The sequence below is a fragment of the Anopheles marshallii genome, chromosome 3, assembly GCF_943734725.1.
Source record: "Anopheles marshallii chromosome 3, idAnoMarsDA_429_01, whole genome shotgun sequence".
NCBI lineage: Eukaryota > Metazoa > Arthropoda > Insecta > Diptera > Culicidae > Anopheles > Anopheles marshallii.
Genome location: NC_071327.1, coordinates 56,129,183 through 56,145,502, shown reverse-complemented (window position 1 = coordinate 56,145,502; position 16,320 = coordinate 56,129,183). Strand labels below are relative to the sequence as shown.

At 44.3% G+C, this 16,320-nt stretch overlaps 4 protein-coding genes across 4 annotated transcripts; 1 reads left to right on the top strand and 3 right to left on the bottom strand.

Annotated features, from left to right (window-relative positions):
- Window positions 1-523: 523 nt before the first annotated feature.
- On the bottom strand, window positions 524-1,438 carry LOC128712867 (brachyurin-like). Its single transcript, XM_053807734.1, has one exon. It carries the CDS (start codon window positions 1,424-1,426, stop codon window positions 524-526), a length of 903 nt encoding a protein of 300 aa, XP_053663709.1. The 5' UTR covers window positions 1,427-1,438.
- A 7,925-nt stretch (window positions 1,439-9,363) lies between these two features.
- LOC128715888 (brachyurin-like) lies at window positions 9,364-10,278 on the bottom strand. The gene has a single exon (XM_053810806.1). The coding sequence runs from the start codon at window positions 10,255-10,257 to the stop codon at window positions 9,364-9,366; it is 894 nt and encodes a 297-aa protein (XP_053666781.1). The 5' UTR covers window positions 10,258-10,278.
- LOC128715886 (brachyurin-like) lies at window positions 10,142-15,330 on the top strand. Its single transcript, XM_053810804.1, has 2 exons — window positions 10,142-10,161; window positions 14,430-15,330. Exon 2 carries the CDS (start codon window positions 14,431-14,433, stop codon window positions 15,328-15,330), a length of 900 nt encoding a protein of 299 aa, XP_053666779.1. The 5' UTR covers window positions 10,142-10,161; window position 14,430.
- Window positions 12,600-13,514, bottom strand: LOC128715887 (brachyurin-like). Its single transcript, XM_053810805.1, has one exon. The coding sequence runs from the start codon at window positions 13,491-13,493 to the stop codon at window positions 12,600-12,602; it is 894 nt and encodes a 297-aa protein (XP_053666780.1). The 5' UTR covers window positions 13,494-13,514.
- Window positions 15,331-16,320: the final 990 nt, after the last annotated feature.

Below are 16,320 nucleotides of genomic sequence, written 5' to 3'. Positions count from 1 at the left end.
CAAGTGAAAAGTGATAATTCAATGACGTAATTAGTAAGGCATCCTACATTGAGTAGAATACCCTTCAAGCCAAGTAACACCAATGGCTGATATGCCAAGTCGCTCAAATTTAGATTGGAGTTATTGACGTCTGATTCGAGTCAAACGCAGCTTTAAATATTAGAGCGCTGACCTGACAATCTACATGAATGCTGTAGATAATAAGTATCCTAAACGTGTGATATAAACAAATCTTTACATCCATTTGACTAGAAAGATGCCGTTTGTATTTATGTATGCATTAAATATCACTGGTGTGCCCTATCCTGGACAAAGACTTAAAAATGGAAAATCAGCACACATTCCAACAAGAGAGCGTTCTTTGGAGAGAATTACCTCCAACGTCACAATATTTCATGAGATAATCCTTATGAAGGTACCCTCGCGAGTGTGAAGTATTAACATACAATTCAGTGATTTCATTATAACGAATTTACTTTTATTTACAGCATCTCCTTACACCTTTCATATCGCAGATTTGTTCTTATACTCCCGCGACAAAGTCAGAGTTGGCCTCGATGAAGTCCAGGAAGAACGACACACGAGCGTACACCGATGGCATACCGACCGCGCAACCAGCAGCAGATCCGAACGACACAACACCGATCTGGAGGCTTCCACCATCCTGGACGGCCAGCGGGCCACCGGAGTCACCGTTGCAGGCCGAGCGACCACCCTCACCGCTGAGGCACACATTCTGGGGCTCGATGAGAACTGCGTTCCAGCTGGCGATACAATCAGCATTCGTCATGATCGGGTTGGTCGTGAACATCACAACAGGCGAAGTATCCTGGTTATTATCGGACGTACGCCCAAAGCCGGATACAGTTCCAAGGAAACCTCCGAACTGACGAGCGTCAGAGCGGGCGGGCAGACGGACCGGTTGAACGCGATCGTTGTACACAATCGGTACATCCAGACGCACCACAGCAACGTCGTTACGAATGTTAGCGGAGCTGTAGGATGGATGGGGGAAAACTCCCGGGCCCGAGAATCGAATGCGCTGCTGGGTCGGTTCTACCACGTTGCGATTGTGGGCACCGATGATAGCGGTACCTCCAGACGCCAAAATACCGGCCGTTCCAACCACACAGTGAGCAGCGGTCAGGATGAAGTTGTTGGTCAACACGGAACCTCCGCACAGACCGCTCGTAATGATGAACTCACTGATGAGCGCGATCTGGTACGGGAACTGGCCGGGTGTAGCCTCCTGTCCGTTGACGACACGATGCGAGGGTAGCATCTTGCGGTAGATCTGCATTTCAGCTGGCAGACGCTCCCAGTAGTGATCGAAGTCCTCGATCGGGCGCACCTTGGACCAATCGATATCGATCCATTCGGAGCTGGCAACGGCCAGGAGACCAACAAGCAGCACGAAGGTTTTCATCTTGAAACTGAATACGATACCTTCTTCAGACCTCCTTCTTATATACAAAAACCTCAGCAAAACCGTCGGCGTTGTTTGGTCGATTTTGTGATAACTCGTAATCTTCATCGGAGTTTCCAGTGAGGCTTATCAATGGTAAATCCGATCAGGTGTTCAAAGCATCAAACCATGCTCACACTCGCGCAGTTTCGTCACACACATTCGCATCGTGGGGCGTTGCTCAGCGCATTTGTTTGAAAAGATATTACGTCACGTCAGGGAAAAACTATCGATTAAAGCATTCAATATTAATGGAGCATACTTTCCAGCTTCTTATAATCCACCTTTATATACTCCACATTGTAATTACTGTGGAACTCAAGCTCAATTATTTTCTGGTCCAAAGCTTAGGCCAGAACCTTTTCATTACGGGAGACTATTCCAGATGGGGTTTTGTATAGGTTGTGCAAGATCGCAGTTAATGCTTAAGGATACACTTTGACTAAATTCTCCAAATATAGATTACAATTTCCAACTGCAATGATTAACCAGCAACCCAACTTGCATCATCCTAATTTACCAGGCAGTTGATCAGGTTAAAGCCACTGATACGAAAATTTGTGATAAGATATGAACACACAAGGCCTTCCGTGATCGTAAGAACAAACAAACCTATCACAAAAATAACCGTGGACGAAAAAATAATTTTGCAAAACTTGGGAAACCCCTGATTACGTTAAAGGTGATCGTGTGCCTGCTGCCCACAACAATGCAGCGCTCAGACATAGCATGTAACAGATGATAAAATTACGCTCAAGCCATTAACTGATTAGCTACCAACTTTATCTGCCGCTTTTGAATGGTTACGATTAATTGACGCATTGATCCTAATGTTTTTTTTTTATTGGCGGTGTAACATGATTCAGCACAAATTTGGAACACAGATAATTGCGTTGTTTGGAAATGTCTGTAGATGTTTGATGCGTTCTTGGCATGGTCATCAGTTCCTCTAAGTCGATCTCCGTTGGAAGTCATCTGGTGGAACTATGAAAAATGAAGTGCTCAGAACAAAGAAATCAAACAATTCAAAAAATGTTTTACACCTAAATGTAGAGTGCAAAGCCAAAAGAGAAACGTATAACAGCAAAAATGATATTGAACAGTTGATATCTCTTTTCAACATTATAACTATTTGTCCGACTACAGTATTGTACTTTTTGTACTACTACAATTCTTCTTCTTCTTCTTGGCCCGCAGTGCTGAGCACGTCATGTAGACATGGCCAGATATCGCACTTATAGACATCGCCAATCCGCTTCCAGGAAACTCGGTCCAGGGTTGCATTCCTCCATCCACGGCTGCAATCAATCTCCGAAAGGTTTGACTCCACCTGATCCAGCGACCGAACTTGTGCTCCTCTACCGAACGGGTCGCTAACGAGCACCTTTCTTGTGGGGTGTAAGCCCGGCTGAAACTGAATGATCGTCATGAAAATGGCTGAATGACTCCATATGGAGTGTAGCAGTTACTGGTACTCTTTCTGTTCTGCTTGTCGGATCTTCATAGAGAACCCACTTCCTTAGCCAAGGAATCCTGCTCGTATGCAGGAGGCACCACACCCAGGGCACTGCCCGATTCGTCGAAGCGCCTCAGACTAACAACTCCTCAGGCCTCAGAACCTATGTCGGATGATCGGAAGGCATTTACGTCAGCGATAGGCCTTTTGCGTACATTTATCCTTACTAAGAAGCTAACAAAACCCCCACGGTGCCGCGCAATGAGCATTGGTTAGATGTCAGGCGTTCGAGATGATCACGACTATCACGGGGAGGCAACTAACAGAGATTGAAGATTGTTAAGCCTCCTCTGCTCAAAAGTCACCTTTCAACATATCCACCACACGAGTCTGTTGCTGCAGTGACGAGATTGTCCACGTGGCGCACCCCTACATCGACGCATACCACGATGTCTATGAACCGAAAACTGCACCCAAGAAGCTTAAGAGGGCCGAGAGTTGGTTTTCTCCAGGAGCGCACCAACAGCGTTTAATTAGCATAGACATCGATTTGTTACAGAATACAGCAGTCAACTACCACTGTTAACTTTTAGACGCTGTCCATCCGAGATGTGATCAAGCGTCAGCGTTAGAAAGCCAGAATGGTGTATTTGCAACCACGCCCTTTGTGCTCCAACTACTGTGTGGAGCTAACTTTGATGACTTATGATGGTAGTCAACAGCTGAAGATGGATCCGGAGGGAATGATCGGATAAGTACAGCGTGGACTCTGTAGTGATCCGTTTCCATTCAGTGTTGAGGCCATTCGTCACACAGATGTTAGCTTTAAGTCATTGATACCGATGACAGGGTTCAAAGTTTCTCAACAGTAGTTTTCGCACTTTCGCCTCATGAAAATCAAGGTCATTGTATAAGTTGTATAAGTGAGCCTCCCGATAACTAGTCCATAAAGAGAACTCCTACTGAAGAGGTGCATGCACGTTTACCTTCTTTAGAGGTACATGCACGAAAGAACCAATATTTCATCCCCGATCTAGTATGTTCCCCTTTTGATAAAGTTCTGTCGAACAGTAGCGATGGCAATAAGGAGAACATACTCCGAATCGTGTAGGACACAACGGATTTTAGACTTGACTGTGATCGTGGCAGGATCACCGGTTTTCCAGCATCTCGCGGCCCTACCTGCAGGCACAACGGATTTTAGTGTTGACCTTCAAACTATTTCCATAAAACCTTTCAGTTCCAACATCTCTCGGTCCGCATCCTTCCCAATCAGTTGAACCGTACCGGGTTAGTGAGGCCCAGTATGTCCGTATCCAACAGCGCCACGGCGAGGCTTGGGATAGGAATTTGCCGGTGACAACTCTTATTAGGTATCTCATCGTACGAGTAAATCACCGAGGGGAAGTTTAAAATGGGTAGCCGGTCATTTAAATCACAATGATTCTTTTGCTTTATGACGCTGAAGACACGTCTTTCCCATTATGAGTATAGATCCGGTGAAATTGCAAACATTCGTTCTGTAATAACAAACAAAAAGGCAGAAAATGAATTAGTTCGTCTATCAAAACCGAACGATCGTCATGTAAATGACTGGAAGCAATATGGAGTGTTGGAGTTACTGGAACTCCATACGTTTGTGAATTGCATAAGGATGCTCCCCGTGTTAGCTATGTTGGCAATACACCTGCTCCGTTTATTGGTTTGGAATTTGTAAAACGATCTTAATAAAATTGTTAGTCATACATAAACAATTCATATTCTTCACCCTTTCTGACTGCATTGGACATTCTCACGATCTTCCGGCGTTTTCCACGAGCAATCGTTCGGATTGTAATGCATTGATATTCGTGTTACATTTGGTGATGCAATGTTCTTATCGAAGCTTGAAATTTCATTACTAGTCACATCTATCTCTAGCGATTGTACCGGTATGAACCTCAAGTCTAGCGTTTTTAACTTATTGTTATCAATAAAAATAGTTTTGAGGTTTGGCGGGAAACGTTCAGTGCTCAACACGATGGAAGTTAGCTGGTTGAAGGACATGATGATTTGCTGTAGATTAGCCATTCCGGCTGCACTTTCGATTGTAAAGCTGGACAATCGATTGAATACTAAGTACAACTTGGATGTATTCGCTAAGTTATTCACACATGCAGGACAAATTACAAAGTTATTTCTAGTCATCAAAAATTCTGTCAAAGCTGGCAGATGCCAATCGCACAAATCGAGATACGTTAGCTTGTTATTATACATATCAATGCTGTTTAGCGTCTTGTGGAAAAATCGCCCCACAACCGATCTGATCTTATTACTGGCCAGGTGCAGATATTCTAGCTTGACGAAACTTATAAACACTTCTAAATTTATGCGTATTATTCGATTTTGAGACAATGTTAGTGACGTAAGAGAGCCGTAAGCACCGCAATGTTTTGTTGAACTATTCACAACGAACCGTATCCTGTTTGCCCTCAAGTTGAGATTTTTCAGATGTGAATTTTCACAAACACTGGCCAAATCCAGCTCCCGTATTTGGCACAATATTATTTCTATAAAAACTAGCAATCGTGCTTGATTCATAGTACGAGGCACTTTTACTAGATTGCAGTATGAAATAGTCAGCTGCATAATTGCACTGTTGGTCTCGAAATCGATTCTATTCACACTGGTTCGATCGATGTAAACGCTCTGCAACGTCCTTGGAACACTGATCCATTTGACCGCGTTGGAATTTTTGATGTACAAACAAGTGACAAAGCTCGGCACATTCTGCAGTACCGATTGGTCAACGTGCTCGATCTGCATGTCCGTAAGAACTAATTTGGGAATGTATTCCGGGATGTATTGATACACGAAGCTATCGTCTACCGAGAGCGCGATAATTTCACAGTAGGTTGTTTCCACACAACTAATGCGCATTGTATCGATGCGGTGTACCGTGCTGACAACCGTCAACATCCTGTAAGCAGAAGCAATCAAATACAGGTAGTTACATGAAAGTGGACAGTTCTTAAAATACAACATGTCAGTGGGATTGGTACTCAAATGCACACCAAATAATCTAACGACACATGGCTCTTTGTTATAAGTCCGTTCAATACCGTGAAACTGCGATATTGCTAACGAGCATCGGTTGATACCCACTTTATAGTGGCTTTTGCCCAACTACGGTCATCAAGTAGTTAATTTCTCGTTACTATACGAGTAAAATTACTTAGCTTGATTTACGACATCATAGAACAGGTTTTGGGTAATCAATTTAGGGCAAAATCATGGAATAATCATGCGACATGGATGCATTTTCAGTCATCTTCCAATGGAACGTGTACCAGGAGCTCTGTTGGCGTGGATCACTTTCTTGATTTTCTAGGGAACCATGTACTAGAGTGGCCGGTGGTGTATTGGTAGAGGGGCCGGTTTTCACTCGCCAGGACCGGTCCAAAATCCCATCCCAACCAATCCCTCGTAGCAAGAGGGACTATCGGGTTACGTGGTAAAATTAAGTCTAGTAAGCCAGAAATGGCAGGCATGACCTTACAAGGTCGTTACGCCAGGGAAACTGTTTCGATAGGGCTTTTGGCATTCAAGGGACAGAGAAACACATGGCAGTTTTTGAGTACAGGCAGTCCCCGCGAATACGCTATTATAGCGAACCGATATAACCCGGCAAAAATCCGCGTATCTCGAATTTCCGCGTAAGTTTAATCCGGGAGTAAAATCGTTTATACTTCAGAGTTAGATAGTTGACTTCCTTCTCTGCACCTAATTTATTAAGCAAACCAGGCTACTTTTTGATACAACACAATAAAATAACCCAAAAACTAAAAACCTTTTTGCTCAGATTTTAAGCTATAGAGACATATATAACATATCTGATATAGAGATATCAGACTCAGCTGTCAAATTTATAAAAACCGCGTATAAGAGGAACCGCGTATCCTGGGGACTTCCTGTATATCAGGTGGAGCTAAACCTGTGTGTGAGATCGGATGCAGTCGTTTATGTAGAAATACTTTCATGGTTGGAATATCCACGAACCTGGTTAACGATCCGTAACGCTCGAACAAGCAGAAAAGGTTTCTAATATGCTTTATATCAATCTTGCTACTAACACTGGACATGCTCTCGATCTACCGGCGCTTTCCACGAGCAGTCGATGATATTTTCGAACATTTTCAATCGCGTAACATTCGGTGACGTACCGTTCACATCGAAGTTGGATATTTGATTAGCTGAAACATTTACTGTTAGTGACCGCACCGGTATGAACGTCAAATCTAGCACTGTCAAATTATTATTATCAATAAAAATAGTTTTAAGGCTTGGAGGAAAACGCTTCGTGCTCAGCAATATCGCGGTGAGCTTGTTGAATGATAGCGAAAGCAAATGAAGCCGATCCATTGCGGCTACACTTTCGATTGTAAAGTAAGACAGTTGGTTGAATCGCATCGAAAACTTTGTCATATTCGTTAAGTTGTTCGCACATTCGGGGATCATTTTCAAGTGGTTACTATCAATTCTGAATTCTGACAATGCCGGCAGATGCCAATGACATAAAGAAATATAATTTAGCTTATTGTTGCTGATATCAAGCCTGTTTACAGCTTTGTGGACAAATCGATCTAGAGTCGATTTTATCCTATTGTTGGCAAGGTTCAAGTACTCCAGCTTAACAAAACTAACAAACAATTCTAAATTTATCCTGATTATTCTATTTAAGGACAACGCCAACCATGTAAGAGAATCGTAAACGACGCAATGCTTCGATGATGTGTTGACAACGTACCGTATTTTGTTCCCTTTTAAATTAAGAGTACGCAAACGTGAGTTATCACAAACACTAGCCAAATCCAGCTTTCGTAATTTGCAAGTTCTTAACTCTAGTGCAACTAATGATCGTGCATGATATATAGCCGGTGGCACTTTTACTAGATGACAACGTGAAATAAACAACTGGCTTATTGAACTGTTGCTTTCGATACCGATCGTACTCACACTGGTTGTATCGATCGACAGACATATCAAGGTCGGTGGAATACTGATAGACCTGACTATAGCGGAGCGTCTTACATGAAGCCAATTGATAAAATGCGGCACATTCTGCAATACAGCTGGGTCTACGCGCTCGATCCGCATGTTTGTCAGAACTACTTCGGTGATGTATTCCGGAATGTATTGATACACGAAGCTATCGTCTGGCGTGAATTCCATTATTTCGCATGACATTCCTCCACATTTTATGCGCATTGCATCTATGCGGTTTACAGTTCCCGCAACCATCAGCCACCTGTATGTTGAATGAAGAAATATTTGCAGTACAATAAGAGATAGGTAACACTTAGGTACAAGACAACGTTTGCATAGAGATCCAATGTCGCACCATATTGTCCAACGGCACATGCCACACGTTTACAGCACTTTCGACTCTCGTATAACTAGCCTCGATGAGCCCACCGTTAAAAGTGAGTTAGTGTCAAGTCGCGAATATTAGCTTTGCGGCTTCGTCAGCAAGTTATATTCAATAAGGGGTCCATTAGGCATTTATTTTCCCATTTCTGTTCACGGAAAACAACAGCACCGAAATTGCGTTAGGTTAGATGCTTGGTTCGACTATAATGGTTAATTTGCCATTTGGTGTATTAGACTGTCTCTACACATTATAAGCGATTGTCGCAATTGCGACTGCGACTTTGTCCAACTCTATACAAAAAAAAATGCGAAATGTCGCGATGTGACGACCCATGTATAGAGTTTGACAAAGTCGCAGTCGCAATTGCGACAATCGCTAACTGTGTAGAGACAGTCTTAGATAGGTCTAGCAATTGCTTTAACGAAGTCACCACCACCCGACATGAGCTGCACGAGAAGGTACTCGACTTGACGCGAATGAAGTAACTAAGGAAAATGTGGTCACGCAATTTTGTGTAATTTCAGATATAGTTGAAGGTTGCTTCATCCAGCAAAAGATAAGCATTCCAAATGGTAGGCCTTTTAGCCACAATAAACATGTTCCCGATCTACCTTTTTTATACACGACCAATTTATCTGCGTACTATTTACATCAAAGTTTAAAAAGTACAATACAATACCAGTATCAATTTTAAGTCTAGCGTTTCCAGGTATTTGTGATCTATCTGAATCAATAGATAATGAGAGGAGAGGAGAAAGTGTTACTGTATTCCAGGAAGTGAGTTCAGTGAAATCGCCACCAGGGATTCCAAGAACTGAATTAGTAAGTTAGTAAGTAATTAGTAAGTTTTCTAAGTATCGTAGAAAGCAGATGGATCACAAGAATATTGTTATACACTTTGCCAAGGCGTCATTCTTGAATGTTTCGCAAAAATTAATTCAATTGATTGCAATTCCGTACTTACCACATGAACATTTTAACAAAATTTTTAATATAAGCAAAGGTTTATATGTTTATTGAAATGCTCATGATTTAAGGGGCAGCAACGAAGTCAGAGTTGGACTCGATGAAGTCCAGGAAGAACGACACACGAGCGTACACCGATGGCATACCGACCGCGCAACCAGCAGCAGATCCGAACGACACAATACCGATCTGGAGGCTTCCACCATCCTGGACGGCCAGCGGGCCACCGGAGTCACCGTTGCACGATGAACGTCCACCGGCGGCACTCAGGCACACATTCTGGGGCTGGATGAGAACAGTGTTCCAGCTGGCGATACAATCAGCATTGGTCATGACAGGGTTGGTGGTGTACATCACAACGTTCGACGTAGCCTGGCTGGCATCCGAGGTACGTCCGAATCCAGATACGGTTCCGGTCATTCCTCCGAACTGACGAGTATCCGAACGACCGGGTAGACGCACAGGCTGGATGCGGTCGGTGTAGGTGATCGGGGAGTTCAGGCGCACAACAGCGATGTCATTGCGGATGTTGGTCGGAGTATATCCAGGGTGAGCATTGATGCCGGCGGTCGTGAAATCAATGCGCTGCTGGGTGGGCTCCACAAAGCTGCGATCATGGGCACCGATGATGGCAGTGCCTCCAAGAGCCAGAGTCGTAGCACCAGAGATGACACAATGGGCAGCGGTCAGGATATAGTTGTTGGTAAGCACGGAACCTCCGCACAGACCAGTTCCGGTGGCGAAGTTGCTCAACAGGGCAATCTGGTACGGGAACTGACCGGGGGTGGCCTCCTGTCCATTGACGATACGATGCGAGGGAACCATCTTACGGTAGATCTGCATTTCGGCTGGCAGACGAGCCCAGTAGTGATCGAATTCCTCGATCGGGCGCACCTTGGCCCAATCGATGTCGGCGTTGGCCGCAGCGAACAGAGCAACTAGAAGCACGAAGGTTTTCATCCTGAACACGACACTGAGTGAACATAACGATGCAGAAGCTTCCCTTTTATAGGTCCCGAAGAAATGCAACGAAAGATTAACCATCAATGGTCAGTCTTATCATTCGATGTGATGCGAATAATCTTCCGGTTGGGTAATACCCGTTAGATAAGGCCACGGTACACATCTACGTTTAGGGATCAGATTGTGATATCAAATGGAAAAACTTAACGGGAAATACCGATTGTGACTAGGCATGATATTTTTGGCTAGGGATAATTTGGGGAGATTAAAACTGTTATACAGGGTCCCGATTACGTTTTGCCAAAACAAGGCGTAGAGATGACGTATTGTGCCGTAGCAGCTTCTACGTAGAGTGACATGTGGCTGTGTCGAGCGACAGAGTGCTTTCGAGATTTCGAAAGAATGACGTGCACATTAATACTGAGAGAGAAAGAGAGATAGAGAGAGGGAGAGTCCGAGAGCACCCTCGGGCAGGTAATTATTTGGTTCGGTTGTCGCAACAGATTCGATGAAAGGAAGCCAAACCTCTCTCTGTAGTATAACTGCATGATGTATACTACATTGCCATTGGACCAAAATATTCTAAATATCCTTTCAACAGAAGTTATATGATGGTAACGGAAAGACAAATTTCGCAAAAAACATGTTCAGAGAAGTTTAACTAAACATTTGGTATTCAAATGTTAGCTACTCGTTGTCCAAACTACAAGTACCCTTTTTTACGACATTTAACGTTAATGGGATTACTACTTTTGTCTTTTGCAAATAAGCCTTTGTCTTACTATTATGGTAATGCAAGCACCATAATGATTGATTAATTGTAAATACTACCAAAATGTTGATCAAAGTCGGTTCAAGGTATAAAGACAGAAAACAGCACCGGCAGCGTTGAAGATCCGACTCGTTTTTAAGTATGGATTGGAGGAACCAAATGACTTACGGGGTCCGTTGTTGACCTGCATTGTTCGAGCACGGAGCATTCTAGCGAACGATTGAACGGTCTATTGTTCGTCGTGTTGCAGATTGGGTCCCGGAGCTCACAGGTCATGCTGATGAGCAGTCCAAGCACTTTGCTCTATCTTTATCTATACAACGTGTTTGAGCTTGTCCTTGAAGGAGAGCTTCGTAACGGGTAAGACGCCTAGATTTTTGGTACACTGTTTCTTCTCCAGGATCTGATCCCTAAGCGTCAAATGACTGTCACTTATTGCTAGTCAAATGTCATACCAATGCCAGCTTTTTGCTAAAGGTACAGAAATCGCATCATTTAAACAGAACAAGAGTAACATGGGCCCAAGATTACTGCCCTGCTAAACACTGGGCATTGACATAGGCGGGCCTATATGACCCGGTATATGACCAATCATTGATATCTTACTTCAATCACAGCATCATAAGGTCCAGAAATTCCAAGCACATCGCGCTTCGCGAGCAGGGTAGAATGAGATACTTTGTCAAAGGTTACTTTAATGTCTGTATGCAAAGTATGCACCAGCCGGCGTCGGTGGATGTATCACAACTGTTAACGAATTCCATCAAATTAGTCGCCATCGATCTTCCGGTAATGAATACATGTTGATTTTCGCCAATGTAGTTGTATGCCGTGCGGATGCTAGTAGGGGCTCATAAACGACCAACTCGTTCACCTTGTAACGTTCACCGATGTAATACCGTAATAGTTGACTACCTCCATCTTGCAGCACATCCTGTACGTGAGGGTTAGCAAGGTCGGCTACAAAGATTCTTTCAATGTATTAATAACTACCTAGGCACGTTGTTTTTTGCGTAGTGAAAACATTGCTTCATTGCTTACTACTTCTTTTTTACCGACACAATAACCTCAAGCGGTCTAGGGCTACCATTTCTGTATGGATGAGATAGGTCCTGTCTAGTGGAGATCGGGCCCGCTATCAAACACACCGTCGGGAAAAGCCCCAATATTCGCAAAAGCTCTAGAAGGTAATAGTAGACGAACCTTGCTTGTATTTCTGACTTGTGAAGCGTGCTGATTGAATTAATCCTCGGAATGTAAAATTCATATTTCAAACGTTACGTCAGATGTTTCCTCATACTGAATCTTGGTTTTGATTCCCGTCATAGAATCCATGTTGAACGTAGGTTGCAGAGCACCACGGAGCTCCTTTATGTATGTGGTGTAGAGTACAAAATCATCAGATGCGGTACTATCTACTGAAGTTGGGATATTCGTCGGTGCTGCAGCATTTGTTGTTGCACGAATAGAAGCATTTGATACATCTCAATATCTTCTGGGTTCATAAAATAAATCATCTACAACAATACTATTTTCGCATAATAAACAATTGATTATTTTGACCATTTTAAGCAGCAGCAACGAAGTCAGAGTTGGACTCGATGAAGTCCAGGAAGAACGACACACGAGCGTACACCGATGGCATACCGATCGCGCAACCAGCTGCAGATCCGAACGACACAATACCGATCTGGAGGCTTCCACCATCCTGGACGGCCAGCGGGCCACCGGAGTCACCGTTGCAAGCCGAGCGACCACCGTCTCCGTGGAGACACACATTCTGGGGCTCGATGAGAACAGCGTTCCAGCTGGCGATACAATCAGCATTCGTCATGATCGGGTTGGTCGTGAACATCACGACGTTCGACGTAGCCTGGCTGGCATCCGAGGTACGTCCGAATCCAGATACGGTTCCGGTAAATCCTCCGAACTGACGAGTATCCGAACGACCGGGTAGACGCACAGGCTGGATGCGGTCGGAGTAGGTGATCGGGGAGTTCAGGCGCACAACAGCGACGTCATTGCGGATGTTGGTCGGAGTATATCCAGGGTGAGCATTGATGCCGGCGGTCGTGAAATCAATGCGCTGCTGGGTGGGCTCCACAAAGCTGCGATCATGGGCACCGATGATGGCAGTGCCTCCAAGAGCCAGAGTCGTAGCACCAGAGATGACACAATGGGCAGCGGTCAGGATATAGTTGTTGGTAAGCACGGAACCTCCGCACAGACCAGTTCCGGTGGGGAAGTTGCTCAACAGGGCAATCTGGTACGGGAACTGACCGGGGGTGGCCTCCTGTCCATTGACAATACGATGCGATGGTGTGGCATAACGGTAGATTTGCAACTCCTGCGGTAGACGGGCCCAGTAGTGATCGAATTCCTCGATCGGGCGCACCTTGGACCAATCGATGTCGGCGTTGGCCGCAGCGAACAGAGCAACTAGAAGCACGAAGGTTTTCATCCTGAACACGACACTGAGTGAACATAACGATGCAGAAGCTTCCCTTTTATAGGTGGCGAAGAAATGCAATTTTAGATTAACCATCAATGGTCAGTCTTATCTTTCGATATGATGCAATAACTCTTCCTGTTGGGTATTTCCTCATGAGTAAGTAAACAGTACACGGCTTCATTTCCTGACAACAAATGAACAAACTTAACGGGAAATACCCCGTGAAAGATATCGAATGCGAGTAAGCATGATATTTTTGACGAGGGACAAATTTTGATTAAAACTGTTATACGGTTTGTCCCGATGACGGTTTGGCAATACAAGAGCGAAGAAGTGACTATCCATTAAGTCCCTGGTAAGTTTCAGATGATTAAACGTTTGAATTTAATAAAACTCGAAACATTCGAAATGGAGATATACATACCATCCGAATATATTAATACCAATAACAATTGTTTGTTATTATAGGGTGACAGTTCGCAAACGTTGATTCAAACTAAATATATTGATTAATAATATATTTTTTTACTGGAAGAATATCTATCAACCATACGAACACACAGTTACTAATTTCAAAAGTTCACTCGACAGGTATGTCGTATATTTGTTGTCAAATATATTAAATTCCTGGTCTAATACTTTCACTGTCTTGATTCCATTGATAAATATATGTCCAACTAAGCGATAATTTATCTCGAGCTCGCGATTAGTGTCCATTTATGTCCGCTTAGAGCAAGTCATCTTTGCGTCAATATTTACACGCATTCATGATAGAAACTTATCACGCCCAAAAATAAATTTACAATTGATTATCGCCGGTATTACCCAGCCGAGAGGCCCGTCGATAAACTTGCATCCAAAGAAGATTACCGGAGGGTTGATAAGCCGTACAAGTACACTATAAAAGGAACGGACAAATGGGTACTTTTGTACTAAAGCCGTCAGGATGAAAACATTCGTGCTTCTTGTTGCGCTGTTCGCCGTCGCTAGCGCCGAAGGGATCGATATCGATTGGTCCCAGGTGCGCCCGATCGAGGAATTCGATCACTACTGGGAACGTCTACCAGCTGAAATGCAGATCTACCGCAAGCTGATTCCGACCCACCGTGTCGTCAATGGACAGGAGGCCACCCCCGGTCAGTTCCCGTACCAGATTGCCTTGTTGAGCACCTTCCCCACCGGAACCGGACTGTGCGGAGGTTCCGTGCTTACCAACAACTATATCCTGACCGCTGCCCATTGTGTCATCTCCGGTGGTACGACTCTGGCTTCGGGTGGTACTGCCATCATGGGTGCCCATGATCGCAGCTTTGTGGAGCCCACCCAGCAGCGCATTGCGTTCACGGCCGCCGGTATCATTGCTCATCCTGGTTATACTTCAACCAACATCCGCAATGATATTGCTGTTGTGCGTCTGAACTCCCCGATCACCTACACCGACCGCATCCAGCCTGTGCGTCTACCCGGTCGTTCGGATACTCGTCAGTTCGGAGGAATGACCGGAACCGTATCTGGATTCGGACGTACCACGGACACTGGTTCAACGTCGCCTGTTGTGATGTACACCAGTAACCCGGTCATGACCAACGCTGATTGTATTGCACGTTGGAATACTGCCGTGATTCAGGCCCAGAATGTGTGTCTTAGCGGAGACGGTGGTCGCTCGGCTTGCAACGGTGACTCCGGTGGCCCACTGGCCGTCCAGGATGGTGGAAGCCTCCAGATCGGTGTTGTGTCGTTCGGATCTGCAGCTGGTTGCTCGGTCGGTATGCCATCGGTGTACGCTCGAGTAACGTTCTTCCTGGACTTCATCGAGTCCAACTCTGACTTCGTCGCTGCGGCTTAAGATCTCGCAAATACACCCATGTGTATGAATGAAAAACTTCACTGGGGTTTACAATATTTACTAAGCGTATATGACATACGCATCCCGAGATAAGGCAACAGACAAGGAGAAAATACCTTGAGGAATTAGTACTCTCCGCAGTCAATATTTGACTAATAGTACGGCTAAGAGCCATTATAATTGTATTAAATAAATAAATATGATATACGTGCACAATATTTACTTTACTATGTATAAACCCACATAACACCATTGTTAGACCCTAAACGTGTCATAGGACAAATGCTGCCTCCAAGACCATGGCAGGTCGATTGCAAAATGATGAAATTCCCAAAAGATGGCGCTATCGGCGGAGAGGTTATCTGTAACTACACTCAACCGCTATCGCCCTCGACACGATCGGCAAACAGCTAATAAGACCAAAACATGCTTTGTACTAATCCCGCATAATGTTTTTAAGTTTACGATATTAACGGAGGTGTAGTGGTAAACTTAAATTAGAGTAAGTTAACATTACAGCAATTTTTAGGGTGTCCAACCGGAGTTGGGTTCTACTTTTATTGACCCTTCCTGGTTGTTGGAAACCGTGCACAGCGGAACCACTGCTTCACCACTGCGGTGTTCGATCGACAATTGGACGGAAACTCCTCGTCGGAGTGCTGAACGATAACTGATCTTTGGTACGGACATGGTGCCGTTTTTATACCAATTTTTGTCCGTATGTTTTGGTATGTGTTCTTTTGTTTTCCTTGAGATATTCGTTTGGAATCCCTGTCCTATTGTCCTAGCTTTACCGGTTGTCTAGTTTGGGTTTACCTAGGAACAAAGAACTCATTGTTTTCGTCTTATCTAGGCAAAACTTCCCAACTAGCAATTTGTTTAGTACCCTTAATTTTTCCTAGATGGCGCTTTTTCGTGTCTTGGCTAATTACGACGCTCTGGTCGCCACAAATTGTTCTTGTAGCACTAGCACGTTAAAGGATTTCTATA

Excerpts from the sequence above, each read along its gene's own strand:
- LOC128712867 (XM_053807734.1), bottom strand. The coding sequence starts at position 1,426 with ATGAAAACCTTCGTGCTGCTTGTTGGTCTCCTGGCCGTTGCCAGCTCC.
- LOC128715888 (XM_053810806.1), bottom strand. The coding sequence starts at position 10,257 with ATGAAAACCTTCGTGCTTCTAGTTGCTCTGTTCGCTGCGGCCAACGCC.
- LOC128715887 (XM_053810805.1), bottom strand. The coding sequence starts at position 13,493 with ATGAAAACCTTCGTGCTTCTAGTTGCTCTGTTCGCTGCGGCCAACGCC.
- LOC128715886 (XM_053810804.1), top strand. The coding sequence starts at position 14,431 with ATGAAAACATTCGTGCTTCTTGTTGCGCTGTTCGCCGTCGCTAGCGCC.